General features: G+C 42.6%; 1 protein-coding gene across 2 annotated transcripts in view; it reads right to left on the reverse strand.

Annotated features, from left to right (window-relative positions):
* Nucleotides 1–3,340: 3,340 nt before the first annotated feature.
* Bod1l1 (biorientation of chromosomes in cell division 1 like 1) overlaps nucleotides 3,341–27,030 on the reverse strand; it is a 55,280-nt gene continuing 31,590 nt past the window's right edge. The window contains exons 12-27 of one of the 2 annotated variants that reach the window (XM_013073049.3): nucleotides 26,007–26,091; nucleotides 22,804–22,847; nucleotides 21,293–21,353; nucleotides 19,670–19,740; nucleotides 18,964–19,036; nucleotides 18,160–18,230; nucleotides 16,618–16,702; nucleotides 16,206–16,279; nucleotides 15,111–15,186; nucleotides 14,992–15,026; nucleotides 13,979–14,024; nucleotides 11,234–11,283; nucleotides 11,052–11,136; nucleotides 10,481–10,634; nucleotides 7,841–7,981; nucleotides 3,341–4,610 (exon numbers count right to left, since the gene is read on the reverse strand). In XM_013073049.3, coding sequence (XP_012928503.2) covers nucleotides 4,493–4,610; nucleotides 7,841–7,981; nucleotides 10,481–10,634; nucleotides 11,052–11,136; nucleotides 11,234–11,283; nucleotides 13,979–14,024; nucleotides 14,992–15,026; nucleotides 15,111–15,186; nucleotides 16,206–16,279; nucleotides 16,618–16,702; nucleotides 18,160–18,230; nucleotides 18,964–19,036; nucleotides 19,670–19,740; nucleotides 21,293–21,353; nucleotides 22,804–22,847; nucleotides 26,007–26,091 — 1,269 coding nt within the window. In that variant the 3' untranslated portion in view covers nucleotides 3,341–4,492. The remainder of the gene's footprint in view (nucleotides 4,611–7,840; nucleotides 7,982–10,480; nucleotides 10,635–11,051; nucleotides 11,137–11,233; nucleotides 11,284–13,978; nucleotides 14,025–14,991; nucleotides 15,027–15,110; nucleotides 15,187–16,205; nucleotides 16,280–16,617; nucleotides 16,703–18,159; nucleotides 18,231–18,963; nucleotides 19,037–19,669; nucleotides 19,741–21,292; nucleotides 21,354–22,803; nucleotides 22,848–26,006; nucleotides 26,092–27,030) is intronic. The other variant, XM_004847269.4, reaches the window with a different exon arrangement.

The following is a 27,030-nucleotide window of genomic DNA, read 5'->3' on the forward strand; positions in this document are numbered from 1 at the left end:
GCTAGACTGGCCATTCCTCTCTGCCTCACCACTATTACAGCACTGAAGTCAGCAGTGGAGCTTGGTGCTGGATAAGATTGCTGATTCCCAAGTCTGGCTGGACAAGTGATCCTGTGTTATTCATCAGAATGCTGCTGGTACTTCATCAGAAGATGGGAGAAAACAAACAAGAGGAAGATGTGGGATGCTGGCTTAGGAGACCCCATAGAGCAGAAAAGTGAAGGCACTGCCAGGAAGGCCGTGTGGAGGCCCCAGCACACGGTGGCTGGCCGGTTCAGACTGCACTGACTCGGAGACAAGGTAAGGGCTGACTTCAGCAAGATGCCTTCTGGGCTTGGACCATCTCAAAATCTAGAAGAGCTTGGGAGAGCTTGGCTGAGGTTCTTTTGGGTACTGGGCTTGCCAGAATTGAGTGCTACAAAGAACTAAATGGCAAAATGAGCAAAAGACATGAATAGACATTTCATAGAAGAGGAAATAAGTTTGGGAAACAAAATTATGAAAAGATGCCTTTTTGTACAAGGCCACAGTTAAGTATTTTTTAATCCATTTGATAGGTAAAAATCAAGTCCTATATTAGTAAATGTCAAACAAAAACCTTATTTTTAAAAAATTGGCTAGCTGGGCGTGGTGGTGCACTTTACAATAGCAACAGCATCTTGTGTGCTGGTGACTCCAGTGCATGAGTTTTTGCGTTGACACAAATAGGAAAAGTCTGGAAGAATTATTCATCAAAGATGAGCGATACTGACTTCGGGACAGGTGATGTTTTCCTCCTTTTGCTTATTGTTAAGTCTAATTTTCCACAATTAAGTCATAACTTGAAAAATCAAAGTATTATTACTTAGAAACCTTTAGATTTTTTGTTGGCTTTAAAAAAAAGTCAAGTATGTCATTAGGAGAATGGGAGGGAACCTCACAGCCTTCCTCAGGCCACTGTGGGCTCTGGCCAGGCCAAAGCAGAAGAAAGCCCTGCACAAGACCAGCAGGATTTGGGTCCAGTCCCAGCCTGCTCCGGGTGAGTGTTGCAACTGCGCAACCCCCTTGCGTCTCCCTCACTATACCCCGGAGTCTGGCATCCTTCCACAGGGCTGTCATGAAACCGAGTTAAGGGTTTTGAAGGTTTTATGTGACATCTATTTCCAGGGGTATCTAAGTTTTCATGTGGAAGTCTGGGGGAGGAAGCAGAGATTTAGTAATCTTAGGAAATTTCAGATGAATCAGCTAGCTAGACTTCTCTCACAATTTTTAAAAAAATTTTTATTAAGATTATTGGTACATTTTAGATATGTTACATTCCTCGTTGGGATCTTGTACCTTTACATGATGTATCTTTAGTTCTTATTTTTTCCCCATTTCCCTGCCCTCCCTTCACCCCCTCCAGCCTTCCCTATTGAATCTCACAATTTCTTAATGTGAATTATTAAGTGTGAAACAGTGGATTCATGTGAAACAGAGCTATGCAATTACCTGTATAGGCTTCCGCCAGGTCTCGAAAAGGTTGAGTTGGTACAAAAATGACACTTCTGTCTCCACTCCTGCTCCCTGGCCTGCAAAATGCTGTCTTGTCTAGATTCCAAGCTTGCTTGAAACCCCACTTTATACTGAAGAAACAAGAAAATACTTCTGCCAGGAGTTAATCCTTTGTCCTTCTCCAAAAGGTGACCTTCTCCCCATTGTGTTGTGCGGAGACACCACCCCTGCCTGCATGGCCGCACTGTTTGCCACACTGTTGCCGCCCCCAGAAGACTTGTGCCGTTGTGGCCCCAGGGCTGAGCGAAACGCAGGGGCTGAGCAAAGGTGTGTCTTCCCAGCAGAGCAGTTTCAGTGAAAAGATGCTGGCTACAGAACAAGTTTTCTTCTTCCCGAGAGTGTCTGTCAGTATAGTCTGAAAAACATCTTGCTCCTGATTGCAGAACAGAAAGATGGCCAAGCAGTGATTTTAGAAAATGTATGGTGCTCTTGCACAGTGTGACTCAATAAAACAGGTCAAGACTAACAAGCAAGCAAACTTTTCCCGAATTTCCTCCAATTAGAGCCATCTCTGTGTTGCCCGATAGTTGGGTTTCATGGACTGCAGGGTTTGGAGGAAAGCTCGGCTCTGGATCACGGTCCTAGGGCCAGGGCAGCTCCGTGCTCCCTCTCATTGGCAGCTAAGAACCCTGTGGCCTGGGCCGGGGGCTAAGAGCTGTCTCCACTTTGCTACCAACTGAGATTTCCGAGGGAAGAGGAGGGTCACACACTGGCCAGTGCCAACTGGGGCGGCTCTGGTGAGTCTTAGGTGCTAGTATTTAAGGAGTCCAGGTAGTAGAGGTTGAAGGGCATAACCAAGGGAGGCCTGAGTACCAAAGGAAGGGCCACTGTGGACTGGCAACAAGGGAAGAGGAGGCAGCTGCTGATTGTGAGTCCCTCACCCTGTCGTGGGCCTCTGCTACCTTCAACAAGCCTCATTTGATTGTCCCAGCCTCGTCACAGACGGGCCAGGGAAATGGCAAATCGGGATGATCTGCATGTTCCTCAGTGGGTTAACAGTGGGGGGTGCTAGTCCATTTTTGACTTAGATTATCTTTTTCTCCTTTTTAAAAAGAACTCTAGGACTGTCCTGTGAATTGTAGGATGGTTTGCATTCCCCATCGCCTTCCTCTACTAAATGATAAAGGTATCCAATCATCAGCATGGTCAAGAACTACTCCCACTTATTTCCAATGACCCTTATGGGTGTTACACCCTTTCTGCTTGGGTTTCCGAGGCACCGGAAGCTACTGAGCACTCCTGCTGACTTCCAGTCCAGTCCCAATCTTATCAAGAGATCAGCTCCTCAGCCCCGGCTCCGGTCATGCCTGCAGCAGGCAGCATCATTACTCCACCACCAGTGGTTTCACACCCACACCGAGGGGCCAATGTCAGCCGTGAACTTCTGGTGAACCAATCTAAGAGTGACAAATGCAAAGACTGAGTCAAGGAAACAGAGCCGTTGGAACCTAGTCTGACTTCTACCTCATCTGATTTTAAGAAAGAGAGCTAGCTTTTTGAGCTTTGGTTAAAACTCACCCCTACAGGTACAAATGAAAAACTCTCACGTTCTTGGTGCCATGGTCCCTTCTAGACACGATATATATTTGCATGTGCAAATGGAACAACATATCTAAGATCAATAACTTGCAGAGAAGAAAGTTTTCAGAGGAAAAAAATTAACACAGGAAAAATAATTCTTACCACTCAAGTTTTAGGGAAACAATTTATAATTTATATATAAAATCTCAGTAAGAAACCATGTAAAATGACAGAAATATCCACCTTACATTGAGTCAAAAAGAAAAACAAACAAAAAACCCACACACACTGAATGTATATTTTAATTATAAAACAAGAATATGAACAAAACATTTAAAAATAATCTCAATTATTTGGCAACTCATCACATCATTGCAAGAGACAAATTTGACCTTAAGAAAAGTTTAATTTTATGAAAAACTTAAGTTGCACAGTTTGTTCGTATGGGAGTTAAAACATGTTTAAAAAAGAACCTGGCAGTAAAACCAGCTTCTCTCCTGAAATAACTGTGTATAAAAACAACGTAAAATCCTGAAGCTGAGTTGGTGGGAGTGACCACTTCCCTTCGCTGAGAGACAAGATGCGGGATCTTGAGGAAGCCAGGAAAGCACAGAGCGGGGAGAACGTGACAGAGGACTCCTGCTGCAGAGGATGGGCCGACTTTACCTGAACCAGGATCTAACGTCACAGGGGCTGGTGGTAAAGTCACAGATGCGAGTGTAATAATCTAAAAACAAGTTACATTCTTAAAAAGCAGTCACAACTGAACAGAAAAGCAACGGAGACCCTTTCTTTTGCTACACTACTTTACTTGGATACATGCGAGTGTCTGTATTTCCTGCCAGGTCATAGTCAGATAGTTACGGGGCAGGCAGAGTCCTACAAAGGTTTCTACTAATGACTGCATAGCATTTAAAACCTTTTTTATTAAAAAAAACCAATAAAATAAAATAAACAGATATATAGTAAAGTTCACAGATAAAGTTTTCTCTGTAAAATAAATAAAGTGTTCATTGATTAGCATCATACATAGAGTAAAATACAGCCTATTTTTACATGTTTATATACTATACACAGATCACCGGTCGGCAGCCTGGCGTCTGATGGGCTGGGAGGGTTTGCTTTTGTGATGTGTCACATTGGGAGATCCCAATTTCGAATGTTAAAATATACAACTACTTTGTTTTGAGTTCAGATACAAAGTAAACTTATTTTCCTTTATCTGAAATAAATGTACATAATATCTTCTATGAACAGTAGTTTATAAAGCTGTTTAAAACATAATAAGGAAAAGCTTGCACCTAGGAACTTATAGCACATGCATACCCTTTCCTTGGTTAAGAAAGAAAAACAGAAGCCTATGGCCGAGAGACGCGGCCCTGTCCTGTCCCTTTTCTCTCCGCTGTGCTCCTCGGAAGCTGGGGACGAGGGGCCGGCATTACCGCTTCGCCTTCTTCACAGGGGCTTCCTCTACTCTCTGCTGGCCGCGGGTCCGGGCCCCAGGAGGGCTCACTTCTCTCTTGCGCTTGGTAGAAGGGGACAGCTGTGTCTTTGATCTGCATTACACAAAAGGCAAGGCAATGATGGAACTTAAAAACAGCTGTTTCCAGTACTCTGGGCGTTCTTTAAGAAATACAACAGGTTGTCCTTGACTACTAGGAAGAGTTACTCCTGGTAACATTTATATGGGAAAAGGAGCTGGAGATGGGTGGCTATTTGCTGAGAATCTCATACACACAGGGCCCAGGGAAAGGTGGAAGGTGGGTCCTGGCTCCAGCTCTGACACCTCTGCTCTTGACCTTGGTCAAGTCAGCTTTCCACTTGGTCCGAGTTCTATCTACAAAACAAACAGATCAACTGCTAGCCCTACCGATACACACACAGACACTGTTCCACGCTGAGACAACTAGCAGGACCGTGGGAATGCAGCCGAGGTTCTGACCAAGTACAAAAACAGGTCTCCCAGTGAAATGCTACGCAGTAGAGCCCGTAATGCCAGCAAAGGAGACAGCATCCAACCAAGGCCGTCAGCACCAGCAATCCTTGTCCTTCATCAGACCCCAGATTGTTATATCCTTAGAAATACCTTAGATATATCAAATCCACAGCAGCTCTTAAGTTTTCAGGATAAAGTCACCCAGAACACAGCACACAAACTTTCAGTTTTCTACTGTCCTGGATTACACCTCGGCCAAACATCTACCATTCTCAAAAAAAAAAAAAAAGGATTTCTTTTTACAGCTTCATGCTTTGATGTGTGATACTTTGTTTTAAAAATCATCCTCAGGAAAAATAAAAATTACCCTAAACTAGCACCTGAGCAAGCTCCCTCCCCTTCAGTGGTACTGGGGACCACAGCCAGGGGCACTGAGCTACACTCCAAACCCTTTCCTGTTTCGACACAAGCTCTGGGTAAGGTGCCTGGACAGGCCTTGAGCTTGTGATATTCCTGCCTCAGCCTCCAGAGTAGCTGGAATTACAGGTGTGCATCAGCTCCGCATCCAGCTCCACATTGCTCATTGCTAAGCGCCAGTTAAAGCCATTCCTCGGGGAGGCCTTGTGCATCACACAGCAAGCTGCTCCCCCGAGAAGCCCACAGCTCTTTGGATTATCACCACAGTGCTCACCATCTCAGTTTACCTGCTGGGCTTTTTCAAAATGCAGGGCATAGTCAGTACTTTAACGTATTAACAGAACACAAGAGAAAATACTGTCACTATCAGACCTATTAACTTGGACTCATGAAAATTCTGTCTCATTTACCGTGGCAGGAATGTGAGCACCAGATACTGCAAAATATATTCTTACTGTGGGCTGCTGTCAAAAAAGTTTGAAAGTCTGATGCATATCAGACTTCAATCAGATGCTTCTCCAGGGCAGCTGCTGACATTTATTCACTCTTCTAACTCCAGTGCCCACTGCAATGTTCAACATATGGTAGCAAGTAGTAAAGGGGTTACAATGAGTGAAAAGACTTGGGAAAGCAGAACTGCTAGACAGGCAGATGGAGCTTGTATCAGGGAGATGGTGTGGCTCTTGTCTAATGGTGTGCACACATAGGTTGAGAATGGCTAAGAAGCAGTGCCTGCTCTCCAGATGCATCCATTTACCTAAAAATGCCTCAAGCATCCTTCTTTATGGCATAGTAGTATTCCACTGTATAGAAATACCATAATTTTCAGTGAAATAAACCAGATGCACAAACTTAAACATCATTTTTCTCTTGTGTGAGAAACTCAAAGGGCAAATAAGGAGCAAAGTGCTAGATAGATATTGAAAAGCAGGAAGAACTTGTTCAAATGGGAAGGGGGGTGCTGGGGATTTAGCTCAGTGGTTTCTTCGCTTGCTGCGCAAGCGCAAGGACCCGGGTTCGATCCCTGGTACCAAAATAAAAAAAGCAAATGGGAAGGGGAACAAGGGACAGGAGAGAGGGAAGGGAAGGAAGGGAAAAGGGATTTTAAAAAAAAGGCGGAATGAAAGAAAAAAAGGGAAACAAATCTTTTATAAAAGGAGAGGGGAAGGACTGAAGGGCTGGAAGGGAATGGGACAGAAAGAATCAAGATGCATTACGTTCAGGCACGAATTCCCCAGGATGAATGTGACCATGGTGTCCAGCGAACATGCACTTAAAAAAAAAAAACCAGTGCTTGTTAATAAACCACTCCACTTGTGCCCGTGGAAGCCACCAGGACCTCGTTTACTGTGGAGATGCTGTGCACCAGGAGCCAGCACTGGCGAACTGGCAGGGAACAGCAGTGTGGACTCAGGCTGTGGGAGCCTGGCAGGCGGGCTGGGCCCTCACTCGGCAGAGCATGGACTGTGACCAGCCAGTAGCACCTGTCACTTGGGGGTCTGTCACACTCCAGACTCAGGGCCGGCCCGACAGAGGAGCCTGGCCTGCCTCTGTGCAGACAGACCCTGAGAAGCACCCACGCACGCAGGCACGCAGATCTGACAGTCTTCCCGCACGTGTAACAAATACAGTGCCGCACTGCAACTCCCGAGGGAAGTGAAAGCACACTTGCCTTCTGAAGCTACGGGATAACAGAGCATGTTACTAGTGTGTTGTAAGATCGACCTGTGGTAAGAAGCGTCAGGACAGGCTTAGTTTTGAGTGCTATGGTGTACAGGAAATCAGACAAGAACCCGATCTAAAGGAAGAAAGAGTGCAGACACAAAGGCACCTCAGCCAAGCCGCCTGCCTTACCTACCTAGTACGGACCGAAAACACAAGAAACCAGGCTGGGCGAAGCGGGAGGGAAGGCGCCCTGCACAGGAGCCAGAGAAGAGGATGCCCGGCTTCCAAGGCAGTGGGGCGGGTGCACACCTCACTAGCACAAGTGGGAGTAGAGCGGGGCTCGGCTCAGCACAGCCTGTGGGAGCAGAGGTGACACAGGCTGCGGTGCAAGGCGCAAGGCGGCGGTGGCTGTGCTGAAAGAGGACGTTCAGCTTTGCGACCTCATCACTCTGCAGTGCCCTGGCTAGAGCAGCAGCGGCTCTCCCCGTGCCGACGACCCTGCACGCAGCCCTGTGATCCGGGGAAGAAGACTGCCCTGCCTCTGGTCTTGCTGGGCCGAGGTGCCAGACAGGGCTCCCGTGTCAAGGACAAGCCCGTGTGGCCCGGCCAAGTAGCGAGGCCACTGCGGACCCCTTCTGTGCCTGTCCCAACTTCCCCCCGACAGTTATTTGGTGAGATGAAAATCTGAAAGCCGCTTAGGAAGAGAGCAGCCTTCCCCCAAGAGCCTCGGGGCGTCCAACATGACTTGAGGTGCAAGCAGGGACTTACCTTCCTAACGGGGGAGATTCACTAACTTTTTCGTTGGTAGGTAACTTCTCTTTTGCTAATTTTTGGCGATTTCTAGGAGAAACTGTTTCTGGGCTGCCAAGTTTGGATGTTGCACGTGCAGGTAGCTCGCTATGATGCTTTCTGAAACAGATTATAGAGACACCGGGCAATGGTAGCGCTGAATCTGCCAGTCCCCGGGATCACTTAGAAAGGATGAGGCCCCTCATGGGCAAGACAGAGCAGGGAAGGAAAGCAGGTGCATGGCTGGCTCTCTTGGCGGACCTCAACGGCAGCCAGGACTATGCACACTCGCACGAATCTCACTGTGCATGATGTTTTACGGCTTAGAAAAAGATGAATCTGTGACGCAGAGGATACACTGCCAGCAACACAAAGCTACCGTAAGAGCTCAGAACAAACAGGCAGCCAAGATGCATGAAAGCACAATTCACAGGGATAAATGTTACGCTTCTGAGCGTCAGCGGCACAAGAAAGAAGTCAGGTAAGGGAAGATCTGTCTTGTCAGTACAAACTCTAGGCCAAAGCACTTGTTTAGTGCAACCTAAGGCAACTCTGATTTCGATGCCTACTGACAAACAGGATGGAGAAGATAAGGCTGCACAATCCTTTTCTGATTCACTAGACCACACTTGGTATAAAATACTATTTCTTAGAGAAGACATGAGCCGAGGAGAGTGAACAAGGGTGAGAAGGCCCAAAGCAAGAAGCAGCTGCCTACAAGTCTTTAAGGGAGGATTATACAAAAGTACCCAAGAGGAGAAGAACCAAGAGGAGCAGACAAGAGAGGCTGGCTCAGCCCGACACGGAGACTGGTGGGGAGGAGGCGGTGTGCCCTGCCCTCTGAGGTTTGTGCTGGGGCAGGAAGGCTTTTCCCAGGAGCTGCTGATGTGGTGGCTCAGGCCCTGATGGATGCCGCTACCAGACGACCACGGGGGACACATCCAGCCCCGAGAAGCAGGAAAACTGAAGGTGCCAGAGCCCTGCAACCAGCCCCCAATGCTGAGGAACTGAAGTCAAAGAGAAAAGAACCCACTTATAAATCCAAGAGATTATCAAGCTGTGTAAGGTAAATGACTTACTTTTAAAGGACACTCTTAAGGAGGCAAGTCTGACAGCCCTTTTTAGATCCTGACTGGGCAGCAGCTGGAAGGCCTGTCCGACCCTCTCTGAGTCCAGCCCTGCTGCACGGGCCGGGCTACCCGGACTGCAGGAGGAAGCCGTGTGCAGGGATGCACTGGGCTGGGCGAGGAGCTCTGCTCTGCAGGCCCAGCCTGTCCGCTCAGCAGCAGCAGAGCCCAACTCTGCATCTTCTACTTGTCCGAGCTGCAGAGCCAAAAACCCCCAAACATAAGAGTACTTTCCCTTTGCTCATGTGCGCTCCTCGAGTCTTTGGCTTTGAAGTCTGATGCTGAGAAGCCAAACCTTGGCACTGGTGGCTAATATGTGTAACTTGGAAGGAATCACAAACAGGTTGATTTTAAGTCTTTATGTAAATGCAAAATACTATCACTCTTTGTGGTATTGGGTCTTGAACTCAGACTGGGCTAAACGTCAGTCCTTTTTATTCTGAGACAGGGTCTTGCTAAGTTGCCAGGGTGGTCTCCGACTTATGGGCCCTCTTGCCTCAGCCTCCTGAGTAGCTGGGATTACAGACGTCTGCCACCATATGTGGCTTATGACACCCTTACTAATGTATTATGGTGACAGTGTTAATAGTGGTACTTTTGGAAATGAATATTCCTGAACTTTGTCGTCAGTTTTGGGTAACACCGTCAGAGGATCATGCTGAAATCGGCTGACTATGAATCACACTGAAACTATGAAGCACTCTTGCTTAGGCGGTTACTGAGAATCAGGATGTGACTATACAGCCGTGTGCCATTTCTCAAGGCGAGCTGTGGGAAGCAACGCCGGCTGGCGTCGGTGATGACACGAGCTGGGGCCGGGGCCGGGGGAGATGGGCCAGTCCAGGCTGCCTTCCTTTAGGCTCTGCGGGGCCTTCAATACTTTAATGTGGACTATGATTAAGAGAGCAGAGAGAATCCCTGGCTTTCCCAAACTTGTCTGACCATCTACTCTTCTTCCCCAGAGGCTTCTGGCTCTACTAGGGCTCGAGAGAACACACTTCAGGGAACATTTGGAAATACCATTTACCTGAGTATAAAAATGGCCAAATTTGGGCAATTTCCTATGACTGGTGTAAGTGACGACAGTGTGCGTGTGCCTGATTCCCCTGCTCCCTGAGGTTAAGCATGCTGAGTGAGGGGGTCGTTCTTCTGTGTCTCTATACTCACAGAGCTCAGTACAATGTTGGAGACAGGAGGTGCTCAAAAAAGATTAGCAAAATTGATGGTTTCCACCAAACATCCATTTGAACCCTGCAGACTCTGAAATGACTGACCCCCATAATAACTGAGGACAGAGAATGGGCTCTCGGAGAAGATGCAGACTGGCAGAGGGCTGAGGGCACATGCCCTCCGCCGAAGATAAAGCGAAAGAAAGCAAACAGCTCCCTGCAGGGCAGGAGCTGGGCACTTGGGAGAGAATCCCCCAAAAGCTGGAGCTCATTCCGGTGGACAGGCAGTACAGCTTTGTGGCAGCTGTGGGTCACCCCATTACCTCTGCGCCTCTGATCTGGTGGTGGACCGAGTGGTGGCTCCCAAGGGTTCATCCTCTTCCTCTTCTTCCTCTTCCTCATCAGACTCCTGATCTTTTTTGTCCTCAGTTGATTCAGAGATCGATTTCTGGCGTTTTCTTTCTGGCTCTGAGGATTCTGTTCAGATAGAATAGTAACACCTGGAATGTACAATTCCCAAAGACACTTCCAAAGGAGAGTCACAGAGCTCAGAACTTAGGATATTAGGGACTTGGAGGCAGAAGAAGTGGTTTTCCACTTCCTTTTAGTTTCAGCACTTGCAAGTCACAACTGTTTAACTTAATCTCAAACACATTTGGGATAGTTTACTTATGTAGTTCACAGCCAGCATTGATGAAAAATTCACATGTACTCAGAAAAACATCTGGAATGTAGCATTTCTGACACAGGATTAGAGCTATTTCACACATATTTGTGCAATATTAATACTAACTATCCCACTGGATTTTTTTTCTCACTCAAAGAAAAACTCTTAAAAAAAAGGGGACCTTGAAATAATAAGACTGTGGGATTGAGAATATGCTGAGGCTGTACCAGCATCATCTGACAGGGTGAGTGAACGTTTGGGCTTTCTTCCTCTCCGACGAGCACTTGCTACTGTTTTCTCTTCACCATCATCCTAGAAGAGATAAAATTAAAGTTGACAGTGCGGTCAACTGAGTATTTATTAAGCTCTCTTCTAAAGGAGGTATCTTGATCAGAAAACTAACACTTACATTGCTTGTACTTCTTTCTTGTAGGTTAGCTGTTTCTTTACTGGACTCATCTTTAAGAAAAGGAAAATTTCTGTATTAATACTTATTATGATAAAATTAGATTCAATAGTCAAGTCTGGCTTGTTATCTGTTAATGTACCAGTGCTAATTAATAATTTTGATATATAATTTATCACTATCTTGTATCGGTTGTCAAGTACAGACAAAATGAAAATACCTAGCAGGGAGCATATCAGAGACTGAAGTCTTCATTTCAGATTTGTGACAAATAAGTTATGTGATCTGAGTAAATTATTCAAAATTCCTAAGCCTCAGTATCTTCATCTGTAAGATATTCCCAACCCAGAAAGGAAGGGGAGGGGGAAGGGGGTGTGTAGGGGGCCCCCAAAATGGAGCGGGGACCACAGGGTGTGATAACCCACAGGCTGAGTATCGCTTATCTAAAATGCTTGGGACCAGGGATTTTCCTATTACATAATTTTGAATATCTGCATATATTTGAAGTATCTTGGAGACAGAACCCAAGTCTAGACATGAAATTCATTTATATTTCACATATACTTTGTTAACATAAGCTGAGGCAATTTTATGCAATTTTTAAGTGTGCCTGTATTTGGACTGCAGAGGAAGCCCTATCATGAGACCTGGTGTGGAATTGGCCACTTGTGGTGTCATACTGGTACTTGAAAAGTTTTGGGTTTTGGATTTCTTTTTATTTTTTTTTCGGTACCGGAGATTGAACTCGGGTCCTTGCGCTTGTGCAGCAGGCGGCAAAACCACTGAGCTTTAAATCCCTGGCCCAGTTTTGGGTTTTGGAGCATTTCAGACTTTGGATTAAAGTCTCGTGAACTATGCTTCTTTTGAATCTCAATGAAGTTCTATAAGTATAATAGTTTGGAAAAATCAGACTTCAGTAACTTGATTTCCATACTTTGTTCAGATTCACACAACTATTATTCTAAGTGACAGCTGAATTCTTTTGACTCCGAATATATCATGGCAATTAAAAAGTACACACTATAGGCCAGTGTATAGGTAATGTATTATTATTCATTATGCATGTTTTCTAGAGATGATTACAATTTTCTGAGAATGAATCTTGGTAAGAAAAACAAAGATTAATCAATGCAATATTTGAAGCTAAAATGATGAGCATGTTTGACAGACATTAAAAAATTCAACAGTGATTCTTTCTTTTTTGTACAAAGGATTGAACTCAGGACCTTGCACTTGTGAGGCAGGCGCTGTACCACTGAGCTAAATCCACAGCCCTCAACAGTAATTCTTATTAATGATGAAAACTATAGGCAGCAGTTGCCCTTTTCTGCAAGACCAATATGCTAATGAAGATGGAGAAGTTAGCCAATAAAAAGGCCAGCAAAGGGCCGGGGATTTAGCTAAATCACAAGCAGAAGGTCCCAAGTTCGATCCCTGGTACCAAAAAAAAAGGTCAGCAGAAAGTCTGCTTCCACTTCTAATCACTACCCAGATCCAGAAAGATACTGTCAAATAACCCCATAATATAAGTCACAGAGCTCACACCGGAATCTGTAAAAAGCACATGAGTTATGAAGATTTTTTTGTACAGATTTAAAATATTTTAGAAGTCTTAATAAAAACCAAACATAAGTAGAATTTTCCCTCCTTTAAAAAACAAACTATTAATTTATCAAGAGACAAGAAAAACTGAAGTATAATCAAAAGTTCACACATAGTGAAGTGTAGAACTTTTATACAGATATTACATATACATTTGCTTTATCTTGCTGATAGATTTTATACTTTCCTAAGCTGACTCTGTATTATTTATTTGATGAAAAGAGCTGTCACACTCATCCTTTTCACTTTTGTTTTTTATCTTGGATCAAACCTAGAGGCATTTTAACACTGAGTTACATCCCCAGCCCTTTTTAGGGACTAAATTGCCCAGGCTCATCTTGAACTTGTGATCGTCCTGCTTCAGCATCCTGAGTAGCTGAGATTACAGGTGGGTACCACTGTGCCTAGCTCCCCTTTTGCTTCAGTCAAGCCTTTAAAGCCCACAAATTGCTCTTGTTTTTATGTTAAAAATTTCAAACCATGAAATAATATATATACACTGAAAAATATCTGGAAACTGCCTGCAACGACTACATAATAAGGAATGAGGCCATCACCCTTGCCACCCAGAGCTGATAGTTATCAACATTTTGGAATATTTTTTTCCTGCTTGGAAATGGCAAAATACTCAAAATGACTTCATCTCTTGAGTCCTGGATTCAAGGTGTGGAAGTTAGTTGCACACCTGCTTTCAAAATGGTTATTCCTCTGAGAACAACATGTTTTGAGTTAAATTTGTGCATTCTTGATGATAGCGTCTAATACCAGAGTGATCTAATTTTTCTTAAGATGCTTTGGACACGCAGTGCAAGTTCTTTCTATGGAGGGAGTGCTTTTACTATTTTGGTTTTGTTAGCTTTACTCTCCTCTATGAAGGCTTCCTAGGCCTCTTAAACCAAGAAAATGTCAGATCACAGAAAAAGACAGAAATAAGAGTCAGTCATGGCTTTAAGGACAATTTTTACCAAGAAGTCCACTCATCATTGAGAAACAGAATGGAAGTTGAAAACTTTCCCCAACAGCCTGCCTCCCAGGCTCACTTATGAAAAAATACTACTTATGAAGTCCGTTTGAAAATTTCCTGTGTGGACTGAAAGCACACCCAGTTCCTTAGACCATACAAGGGGAAATGCTCTGGGAACATACCTGCTTGTGTCGTTTTCAGTTTGCTGCTAGGTGGAGACTGCTCTACCTAATTTCAAATGAACAAAACATTGAAATGAGCAGGTTTTTGTTATCACACAGAAAGGTAAACTATTTATTAGAGCTCTATTTATTAGTAGACAGAATGTTTGGAACTAATTTTCCGCAGCTGGCTAAGTACACTTAGCAAACAGAGAAGCCTAATGCTTCCGAACACATGGTCTCTGCCACAGGCCTCTTCCCCAGCTACCTGCTGTGATGCTGAAGGATGAGCGCCGAAGACAATGCTGTCAGCCACGACTGCTGCCTTCCCCAGTCCAGTTAACCAGCTCACCTGCTGGCCAGTAAGCTTGCAAGCGGCTCTCTGGTTTGGTGTCTTATGCTAATTCTGTGACAGTGACACTGTAGGTATCTTTATACCAGGGAAATTGAGTGTCACATAACTGCCCCCCAGTCACAGGTCTGAAAGTAAGTGGCAAAGCTGACGCTTGAATCCCAAGTGCTTCTATTAGGTCAGTGGACAAACGTCTGTCCTCCTTACAATGCTGTCATTGAAATGCGGGCAATGAAGTCTTGACCCAATGATTTTGCTGGGTATATACTTTAGGGCCCAAAGTAAAGACTGTCAAAAAAAGACGAAGCATCAGAAAGGATTCTCCTTTACTGTAATGAGTACACACTGTACTATAAAAATAGTACTACAGACAGTAGTAAGATGGTAAGACTTCTCAGAAGTCTTCGTAAAAAGCCACTATCTCAAAATCATGTAAGAGCAAATTTCTGTATTTTAATCAACATTCACTATAATAAGGTAAGTCTCTAGATACAATTCTGTTTATATAAAGATATTACTGATTATAATATTATTTGAATAGCCCACGATTTATTGAAGAAAAGCTTTTAAAGCTGTTCAAATACTTAAAGTAGTTCAAATACTAAATATTATACTACTATTCACTTTCCAGGTCAAGAGCAAGTATTTGAAGAGTTCTTTCTCATCTTTTGCAATTACTTACAGAAACAATACCAGTGTCTGTTTTGGAGTCTTCTTCTAAAAAAACAAGCAAAAAACTCACTTAGAAAACTCATTTCAACAATTTCTAGGATATGAACTGAAAACATACCAAATACCTACTTGTTTTTATTGCTGTTTCCACAGGGTATTTACGAGGTCTTCCTCTTTTCCTTTTAATAACTATTGGCTGATCTTCCTAAAAGGGAAATGAAAACAAAACCAGCAATTAAGGAATAATTTTGTCCTCTATTATACAAATAGTTTGTTTTCTCAAAATGAGACTCAGAATTCCTCCTAAGAGGGCTCAATTAGCAGCTCTGTTACTTAAGAAACAAGTGATGTTGGGTGTAGTGTCTTCTTTCTTTCTTTTGTTGCAGTTCCCACTCCTGATAAATACTGGTAACTCTCACAGGAACACACCCAGTGGTGAGGATTATAGAAGTGAGTACTCAATGGTGTCATGTCTTACTTTTTAAGAATTGTATGTGCCCATTTAAAATGGGATTTAGTTCAAGTTGCTTGTGATCAAATGTTACTCTGTGTAAAAAAGGGGTCTACTGAATCTCATACAGAAGTATTAAAAAACATAAAGAACCATTAAAAACCTGACAAACTCCGCAATGGTTGTGTCCCTGCATTCAAGAGACCCTGTCTCAGGGCACTTCCACTTTCTGCTCCACGGCTCCTGTAAAGGTGAACGGGCCTGGAGCTGGCAGGTCCGCCTGCAGCCTCCCTGGAACCCCTGACCCTGCCTCCTGAAACTGGGTCTCCTCAGGCTCTCCTGCTGCTGCTCTCACACCCTTCTGGTGGGACTCATGGCCCGGGCAGCCAGCCTCCTGCCTCTTCCTGTCCTGCCAGCTGGCCGGCAGCGCTCAGCTGCAGGGCCAGGAGCCTGCCACTGCCACTGGCTGGCGTAGTGTCCGCCATCCTTATGTGGCCGGGACATAAGTAGGTCTCCAGAAAGGTTTTGATGAAACAAAGTGAACAAAATTAATCATAATGACACTGATAAAATGCACTGTATGAAATGGTGTCCCAGGGCCTGGGATTTAGTTCCGTGGTTTCGCCGCCTGCTGCGCAAGCACAAGGACCCGAGTTCGATCCCCGGTACAAAAAAAAAAGAAAATGAAATGGTGTCCCATAACACTTCAAAAAAAAAAAAAGTCTCAGTACTTAAATAATTCTGAGCAAAATAAGTATGGAGAGCGGTCTCACCTCTTGTGATTTGATGCTGTCATCTTCATTCTGTTCCGTCTTCTCACCAGTAGCCTCACTGCTGCTACATTCATCTGCAGAAAAGGCAGAGCTCAGTGCGCCCTAGTGACCATGGGCAGCCTTCACTGCCGCCCAGGGCCGTCGCAGTCACAGTGGCAGACACACACACACACACACACACACACACACACACACACACACGCACACCACTCCACCGACACACTTCTGAGTTCGGTTAAGTGAGAAGCACACTTGAGTGGAGCAGGATCAGGGTGCAAATTAAAAACCTTCTGTGTCGTACACAGAGACCCAAAGAGGCAAACAGATGCTTCTGCTGGTGAAGCCCAGGGGAGAGATGCTGGCTGCTTTGAAGGCTTAGTCTCCTAATTTATCTAGGAGATGTTTTACTCACCTTTGTCTTCCACGGCCCTGGAAATAGTGCTGTTTGCCTTAGAATTCGTTCTAGACAGTCCTTCGAAATCTCCAGAGGCCTCCTCCTACAAAGAGGTTGAACGAGAGATGTTTTCTTCTAACTTAGTCTGCCCCCATTCACCCTCTGCAAAGTTTTCCTTTCTACTTCAAAAACAATTTCCTAGTTTTCTTTTAGAGTAAGCTGTTGGAAAATATTTTGTAGAAAGTAACTATTATTGCTGCTTGAGAGTCTATGGGGGAAAAAAAAGGGCCATGATGTAGCTCAGTGGTGCAGCGCTTGCCTGCCAAGTGCAAGGCCCTGAGTTCAATTCCTGGTATTAAAAAAAAAAAAAAGGAAAAGAAAAAAAAAATCCTGAAGGCAAAAAGCCTGACATAAGATTCAAGTATAAAATGGTATGGCTATAACTGTTTCTCCTGCAGAACAGAAATTACTCTTTTCCTGTCTCATCCTGGACTTTCAAGGCCAAAGAATGAATTCATAGAAACTGGCAACAGATATTTTTTCCCTGAGGAGTAGTGGACAGGGAGCAACTAGAGGGAAGGGATAAGTTAGAAAGTGCCAAGAGATTAATGGGTATCCACATGGAATAATGCAGAGCAGTGATCACTCAACAGCTAAATTATCTACCCTGAGCCACAGAATAGTTTCGAGCATTAAATACCAAAATGTTTCTGCTACCATACTAATATAGTATTAACTATATAAATTAAGATGAAGCTACATTAAAAAACTAAACTAAGTTTTAAGTTTGTTTCTAAATGGCTGATTATAAATAAGTGGAAATCTTCCTTTCTATTATTTTTAATTTTATTTAAATTATTTCCTTCACAGTATATTAGGGTTAGGGTCTCAGAAGTGAAAGAACATCATCCATGAAGAGGTGTCTAGGAGGATATGAGGAAATCTAGGTCTAGAACAAGAGAGCAGTAAGAGAAATAAAAATCTGTGAGATAGTTATCTGAGCCCCAAGACAAAAATCAGATCATGAGAAAAGGCAACGAGTGAGACTGACCCGGGAAGTGCCTACATTTCAGGAGCAGGAGGTAAGCTAGAAAGAAGGTCTAGTATTAATATTTCACAGTAATGGGAATCACTGCATTTCAATATTTTGGTGCAAGTATATCTGGGATGAAAGCACATTATATTTTGGAATAAAGCATCTAGGAACCTCAAGAAATCAACAATACTACTGAACAAAAATCTAGGCAACCATTATATCTAAACTGTGACATCAATACAATCCCCTAGTTAAAGAATCATAAAGTAAATTTTGGTGAGGGGGCACTAAAACTACACGTTTTTTTTTTTTGGTACCAGGGATCAAACTCAGGTCCTTGTGCTTGCGCAGCAGGCGGCGAAACCACTGAGCTACATCCCCGGCAAAAATACACGTTTTGTAATAAAAAGATATGTATCGTTTTGCTACACTAATAGTAAAAGGGATACTAGACTGAAAAACTATCATAACTATTCACAGTGATGTAATTAGGTCACCCCCAAAACTAGACGCAGGAGGAGTACCTTTGTGTCTTGTGGCTCAGTTTCACAGCACTGTCTCTGTGCTGCTTCTGTTAGGACATCTGGATGATCATCTGTAAGTCAATTTAGACAGAATCACAAAACAATAAAAACTAAATGAAAAATGAAACACACTGTTCTATTTTAAGACAGTTTGAGGCCTGCAATACAGTAAAGTCAAAGTTATTTTAATAATATTTAAAAAGTCATATGATTTGGGCACCAAACATGGGGCTTTGGCTCTGGTAAAGTAAAAGAAAGAAAAAAATTATATAAATATATATATATCATTAAAAAAATCCTGAAGTGCTAACATGATACCAAAAAAAGGGGGGGACTTGGTGAGAGTCCCCAGGGACACTTTCTGAATGAGCAATCAGCTGAGGAGGCAGAGCTTAGTTAGTGATCGAGACTGTGGTTCTGGAATCAGATTAGCTTGAAGTCAAGTCATAATCGCCAAGAGCCTTAATTTCTCTATTTGTTAAATGGTGATGGCACCTAACTCATAGGATTGCTATAAAGATAAACTGGGAATGTACACAAAATACCATGGGTAGTACACGAAGAGAACACAAACTCAACAAATTACAATAAGGTAATCCTATGCTCCTAACTAAAAAGAAAAATTATTTAACCTATTTTATTATATATTCATTCAACAAGTACTCATTTAATTTCTACCTTGTGTAGGTAGAAAGGACCCTACACTGTTCAATAATGGTGATTATTGAAATATAAAATTAAAAAACAATTAAAATTTTATTCTGTCATTCATACTAATCACATTCAAGTGTGCAAATGAAATACCCAGTTCATCTTCTGAGGATGGGTAATGCTTTGTTCCCTTTCTTTTAGAGATATGCCCTTCTTCCTCTTCAACCTGGAATTAAAGTGACCATGTTAAATGCAACAGAATCTAGACCAAGTCAACTGAAAGAAAATGTATAATATCTAAGGGTAAAACCCTTCGGAATAAATTGCTATATAAATAAAAATATCTCAACATTTTTGACATCCAAACTTAGATAAGACTAATTTTCTAAGCCTTGAGTCTTTTTCTGGATTTGAATGCAAATCCTTATAAAAATCCAAATCTGTTTCTGATTACATACTGCATTTCAACAAATCTGAAACACATGCTTAAAAAAAATTTTTTTTTCTAATCTCTAAAGTCATGTGTTACATTGATGGCATATTATAATCAGTAGTGTTTTTCTGGTCTTTTAGTGGCCTACTAAAAATGGCCTTCTTACAGTTGATGAAAAATAGTAGATGAAAACACATTTTGGTCATATAATATGGACATTTCCAAATAATCCTGGGACCTGCCATATTACCTAAATATTACCACACACAGCATAAGCAGGTAAAAGTGATTTGCAGAACTCTTAACACATCCATTTAATACTTAATTTATACAAAGAAGTAAAGCGTTTCTAAAGCTTCTCTTTGCATTCAGCTGAAAATACCACCTATTAAACATGAAATGCTTGAGCTTATTATGAAAACATACCTCTTTAGGGTTTGCTTCAACACTGTGACTTCTTGTGGTTTCTGTGTTGTCTTTTCTGTCACTGGATATCTCTGAGTAGTAAATTTAATAAAGAAAAAAGTCTTAAATACTTAAAAATATTTTTATTCCATTATATTTTTTAGGTGTGTGTGGGAAAGCAGATATAGTAGTTTTACTGAGTACCAGTTACATATGAGGCACTGCAGTGGACAGTGAACAAATGATTTTGGATGGGATCTTCCCAACAAACTGTCAGGTCTCTTCTGGTTTTTGCTATTGTGAGTAAATGGCATTCAGTGTGGGAAATAACATGTCTAGGACTGCAAACTGGATTTATACTCAGACTGCAAGGCCTTTCCCTTGAGCTTGTGTAGCATCCCAGTATTAAAAAATGTCCGAGGAAAACAAAGAAATACTGGTTTACGGTCATCAGATTAGCAAATAGGAGCAGTCTAACAATATCGAGTAAAGAAAAGATGCAGAGTGACAGCTGCACATCTAGGACACTGAAGAGCTGCCTGTAATTGAGCAGTTCCACCTCAGAGATACAGCTACATGTTTTGGGAAACAGGTACAGGGGCATGCGAAGAAGCACCGTTTGTAATTTGGAAAAATTGTGAAAAAAAATAACTGATTTATTTACACCATGGAATATGAACCAGCAATTAATATTGTGATTTTATGGTGCTGGGATCAAACAGAGGGCCTCATGGATGCTGGACAAGTGCTTCACCATTAGTCACATCCCCAGCCCCAAACTAGCAATTAAGAGTTCTACAAATCAACAGGACAAAATCTAAGAATACTTCAAGTGAGCAACTACAGTGGAGATCCTTTATATAATGTGGTACTGTTCATGTAAGGCAAAATATGCCATACATTATTTATGTACCTAGAAATTTTATCTATGAAATGCAGAATTCCTTTTGGAGTGAGATAAAAGAGAAAGACTGGGGAGGAATATTAAGGAATTTGACTATATTTGCAACATTTTCTGTGTGAATCAAATATGCTAGACTTTAAGATATGATTAAATTAGGTAATGGGTACAAGAGTTTACAATTACCACTATTATACTTTTAAGTATGATATATTATAAAATACAGGTATGACGATTAGACCCTCTTTTCCCCATGCTTGGAAAAGAGAATCAACAAAATCATTAGGAACCAGCAAAATCCTCCATTCTGGGTGGAGCTGGTGATCCATACAGGTTGTGTACAGTGAGGTCTCAGCCCTGGGAGAAGACCCACCAAAGGTGGTAACCCTGATCCACTCCCATACCGAACCTAACTGTCAGAAGTTAACAAATGTGCAGGTGAATATTAGCACAGAATTTCCAGGCTTTGATGGTAGAGACCACAGGGGACTACGCATTTTGTACTCAAGGGAGATCAACTCCACTGTGAGGCTCCCGGCGAAGTTCTAATAGCTACTTCAAGCAAGGAACCACCTCTCACCTGCACAGCCTTGAACAAGTCATCTGATCTCTGTAAACTTCACTTTCCTCAACTACAGAGGTGATGCTTAATACTCACTTCACTAGATTATTAACACAGAGCTTGACTCTCAAAAATGGTCATTGTAATATTAAAATTAATACTAAGAAATCCATTAACTTACCTCCTTTGCTACAAAGTTGGTTATGAATTTCTTCATTTGTTTGTGAGCCTAAGTTCTCAACCTAAATGTACAAAATAAAGGGTTATTTATGGATAGTCTCGCAAAATGCTTAAAGGTAGTGGGGAAAGGAGAATTTACATAATCTGGCTGTCTGTGGAAATTCCAAAAGAAGTTAGAATACATGTTCTTTTCAATGGACCCAGAAGCTCATAAGCATAAAAACACTGCCCCTGTGAAAATATTTCAATCTAATCTCTCAATGCTTATTCTCATCTTCAAAATGGTTTTTGCAAAAAAGAATTAAGAGGAAAATTTCTGAATTTTATAAATTCCTTTCTGATCCAAAGAGTTCTCATGATTTCATTTCTTTCTTCAACAACTCTTAAAGGAGGGGCTGGGGATATAGCTCAGTGGTTCCGCCGCCTGCCACACAAGTGCAAGGACCCATGTTTGATCCCCGGCACCAAAAAAAAAAAAACTTCTTAAAGGATTTTCCCATAGGACTAACTATCCAGTCAATCTTTTTTTGCTTTTGTTTTGTTGGTACCAGGGATCGAACTCAGGAACTTGCACTTTTGAGGCAGGTGGCAGCACCACTGCGCTAACGCCCCCGGCCCTGTCCAGCCAATCTTGTCAATCATACTTTTTAAATTTATTTTAAACCGAAGGGGAACATCTTAAAATCCATTACAACATTCCAAGTCCCAGCTACAGAACTCCCTGCCTATGTGCAGGTTTGCTCTGGAGATAGGGCTGCTGGCGATGCAGGGTGTGAGACAGGAGGGAATACATGCTGCCTGGTAACACAGGTTTCAGCCCAAGATTACTTCGAGACGGCAGACCTGAACCATGCTAAGCAGGGCTTTTCTCTTCCTTCTTTGTCAGCAGAGAACGAACATGCAAGCCTCTAGCTACAAAAAGTGGTTCAATGAGGTGAGGTAGGCATTAGGGTCCCACAGTGGTGAGTCATCAAAGACTGCCCAGCTCTAAGGGAACTGAAGAAAATGTGGCTGCCTGGGATTCGAAAGTGTTTCAAAATGTTCACCCCCAGTACTATAATAGCTTCCCCAGAAATTCAGTGAGTAAGGCAAAAAAAAAAAAAGGAAATCCACTTTGTATATTGTAATTATGGTCTTCAGATGAGCTTTGTGAAAGGATAAAGTGGGGCCAGAGCAAGGTCCTGAGTTCGATCCTCGGTACCGAAAAAGTAAAAATAAAAGGATAAAGTAAACTTTAATTCTCAAACAGTAAACTATTTTGTCTACAGCACCAGGGGGATTTCAGACACTACAATTCAATTTTCAATTCTATTATAATAATAAAACCAGATAGTTCAGAGTTCATCAGTAACGACAGGTAAATAAGGAAAAGGCAAGTAAGCCCCACTGTCAGTGTCTGAACGTGAGGGCAGAGCACACTCTCAACAGCATTCTGACTCCTAAGGAGAAGCAGACAGCCCCTCCAACAAAACTATCAACACCACCAAAATCACTACCATTACAGTTACTTACATTTAGGGAGTCTTTCACCAATGAAGGCTTTCTCTGCAGTTCAGCTGTTCAAAACAAAAATGAAACATAAGGAAACAATACTGGTTTTGAGTTGTACAGAAAAAAATACAAAGATTTTCAGGGTAGTTAAATAAGATTATGAACTAAGCCTCTGTGAATTATAAAACTCTGGCCAATTATTTTTTACGATCTGTGTTCTTACTACCAAAAAGACAATGGAAATTAATGTTGCCTGCATTTTTGTAACAATGGCAGGGGTCCATTAAGTTGCTACACTGATTTAACTATTTTGCTGACCTGGAGTTTAACGCTGAAGACCTTACTTTAACTGTTATGCTGCAGTACAACACTGGTTCTTTTAAAAATAATGCCATCAAATGAAAAGTTAGATCCTATTCCCTCAAACAGCAACAGTCTGTTTAAAGTCTCTGGAAACTTGAAGTACAGGGTCTACTGTTTCTACTCAACAGTGACAGAACACACATATTTCTTTCCAGCAACTTCCTTTTACGTAAATAGATCTCTTACTGAATTGTACCTAAATACACTAAAGCAGCCTAAAATATAACCAGGGAACAAAAGACTTTAGAATCCAAAAATGTTACCTCCTTGACAATTAACAAATGAGATGTTACCTGAACTGTGAAACACAGGACCCATGATACAGTTTCACTCATGCATCTTGGATAGATCCATCATCTCGGCACAAATGACTTACCAAGTGTTGGTGAGGTCTCTAAGACTGGCTGGTATATCTACTTACTGATAATCTGTTTACAAGGCCCCTGAGGCCATTTCAGCTCCTTTTACCTAAGAAGGTCCCCAGGTGCTGCTGCTCCCACCTCCCAGACAGTGGTCAGGGGATTTATACGTATGTATTAGTTTTTCAATCTGAATGTTTCCACATCCACTGCTCCTTACACATTTGCCCTTGCACCTCAATGACTTATTTTCATCAATCATTTCAATTTTGATTTCCCAGTTTTTACAAGTGTCTGGCTTGTTTTGTCATGGGAATAACTTAAAGATCCGAGCTGAGTATGATGGTCAATACAGCTGCCTCCTCAGCACTCTCCCCAACAGCCCAGACTTTGGTGCAGGACATTATGAGGTTCTAAAAACAAAGCACCTGACTCAATTTTAGTCAACTAGCAAGCTACATTTCTCCAGTCACAGCTCTACTTTAGGGCAGACACACATATGTACACAGATTCAGAGTAAGTCTCAGGATTCTGGCCACAAAGACGACAAAGCTATTTCCCTAGAGGCATGAATGAGAAAGCAATGACCTCTGTGGAAGGATGAGAGAAGAACTCAAATTTCTACTGGAAGTCCCTGTGGGGAACCAGCTTGTTCTTGGATTATGCTTTGTCTTTTTAGTTTTGTGAGCTGATAAACTGCTTTTAAGCAATTACATATTTGTAGGGATTTTTGTCATTTACCACCAACATCACTCTGACTGTTATACCCGACATGCAGAGATATTCAACACTATTTAATAAAAAGAGAACTGGCTTAAATTTTGTCACATGATCTACAGACGTTTAGTCCTGGTTTTCTTCCTCTTTCCTTTGAGGTTGAGAAGTGAACTAGGGCCTTTGCACAGAATGCAGACAATTCACCACCGAGCTATACTCCCAGAAGAATGTTTTTTTCTCATTATGTGAATAGAAGCAAATATAAAATAATGATTAAAGTACAAACCAGAAATAATTCTCGATTGTCACAATTCTTCTAGTTCCCCTCCAAGTTCCTGGGGCTTCCATTAAGTGATACCCAAGGGACCCATTAATGTCCCATTACTGCTAAGATGTTATTTGGCTTATGAACTTAAGAGCACACAGTAGGGTTTTCCAGAGGCATGAGATGTATCCACACTTATGTGAACAGTTTGCTGAAACATAACCATAAATCTGTGATGGATATTTTTCATATACTTCTATCAGAAAAGCAAACAGCAAGAGTGGATATGGAAGCAGATAAATGAGAAATCAGGTGTTTTCTATTAAGCCTGACTTAAGAGATTTGCAAAAATGTAAAACTAAATGTTTTTCTCACTAAATTTTGTTCTTTTGGGAAATTTAGTTATTTTTCATTAAAAATGGGTTACATTATAGTGAGTGAGTTATACTGAGTTAACCCTTATAATAAGTCAGTGTTAATTTCTGATTTGGTCAACAGGTATGAGTCACATAGCAAAAGCTCTTTGGGGGCTTCAGCACTTTCTCAGGGTGAAAAGTGGTTTTGAGGCCACAAGGCTGAGAGCCACTGCCCTGCTCCTTTCTTTTTTTTTTGGTACCGGGGATCGAGCTCGGCACCTTGCGCTTTCGAGGCAGGCAGCAGAACCACTGAGCTAAATCCCCGGCCCCTGCTCCTTTCTGATGCTGAGGCTCTGCGCAACACACACACACACACACACACACACACACACACACACACACACACACACACACACACACACACACACACACACACACACACACACACACACACACACACACACACACACACACACACACACACACACGGCAGCTGCCAATGAACAATGCTGCAGAGGCCAAGAAGAGGCTCGCAGGCTGAGATTAGCTTCAGTGCTGTCAGACAGAGCCAGAGGGGTTGGCAGGCACAGCGGAAGCTGCAGGCCATCCTTTAGGGAATGTGCTGCACAGGCACCTGGAGGGGCAGGAAAGGAAGGGCATGGAAAGACATTCTGGGGCGGAGTAAGTATTTGCTCTAAATGCTTTCCTTTTGCCATTGTTATTTGGAGATATCAAATTTAAGCAATTACCTTACAGTGTGTTTCACTGACGCTTAATGGGAAAAGTATATGCTAAAAATAAGAGGAAAAAATTCCCTTTAATCTATTTAAAAAAGTGAGCTGCTAGCCAGGCACAACAGTGCACACCTGTAATCTCAGCTACCAAGAAAACTGAGGTAAGAGGCTAACAAGTACACAGCCAGCCCAGAAAACTGGGACAACTTGTCTCAAAATAACATTTTTTAAAAACGGCTGGGTGTAGCTCAGTGGTAGAGTGCTTGTCTAACATGCATAAGCCCTTGGGTTCAAACCAGTCCTTGATGTAGAAAAAAGTGAGAGGCAAAAATTCAGTCTGTATTTTATAAATCAGGTATTGCTTTTAAGCTGCAATGGAAGGTTAAAATATATGCAACACGAAAACAATGTAAAACATTGAAGAGCTTACCCATTCCACTTGGCTTTCCCCCACACTGACTTTCTCCCATTGCTAGAATTTCACGAACTTTCTCTTCTTCTGAAGGCACAAATGTCTAAAAAATCCAAAGCACCATAAAAATAAACTGTGGTTTATTTAATTAATTAAGGAGGGGAGACTAGCCTCAAGTGTATTAGAAAAATAACCCCAGCCTCTTGAAACAATATAAAAATCTAGTTTCAAGCTCCTACAAACCTGGAAAATGAAGAATTACCCTTGAAAAACAAAACAAATTTTAAAAAGAAATAAAAATTCAACCTTGTTTCACCCACCAGTGGTCCTCACAGTACTTTAGAAGCACACAACGCAACGCATGGCCCTTCCTGTGTGCGTCCCGCTCCCTGCCATGCTTCCGTCTCAGCAGTGGTCCCGTCATCGGCTCCAGGCTCAGGGGCCGAACTCCCCACTCTCGAGTCCAGAACACAACCCCCTGTTGCCCGGGCGGCTTTCTTTTCTTTTGCTTCTGGGAGACTCACTCTTTTGGAACCCCACTGAAGTGCCCGGTGCAAGTCTGCCTGCCACCACTCTTTCTGGGTGAGTTGTGCCCCTCTGCACACCCAGTCATCTTGTCATGTACAGTCGGAGGTTGGAAAGGGGGCATGCAGACCGAATTGATATGGCACAGCAGGCCATAATAATAATAATAATAAAAATTTGAAATGTGCTGGGTGGGAAGCCACATTAAATTTTAAGCAGAGCAATGCCAGACCTAATGTCTGTTTTCAAAGACACCCTGCACAGCTGTGAACCACATACTAGGAGGAGGGACAGCAGGAGCCATAAAGTAGTGGTTTGGACCAGTGGGTGGCTGTAGCAATATCCAGATGAGCTCCTGTTCTGCTTTGGGATGGAACCGTGAGAGTCAGCAATGGACCAAATGTAGGTGACGGGGGAAACCGAAGGGGACTCCCACATTTCTGGCTTGAGGAGTGAATTGATGGTGGCCCTATTTACTGACATCATTGAGGTTCTCAGCTTCCCCCACCCTACAGGA

Source organism: Heterocephalus glaber, unplaced genomic scaffold (genome assembly GCF_053883595.1).
Source record: "Heterocephalus glaber isolate CG9 unplaced genomic scaffold, H.glaber_assembly_v1.0 deba00001509, whole genome shotgun sequence".
NCBI lineage: Eukaryota > Metazoa > Chordata > Mammalia > Rodentia > Bathyergidae > Heterocephalus > Heterocephalus glaber.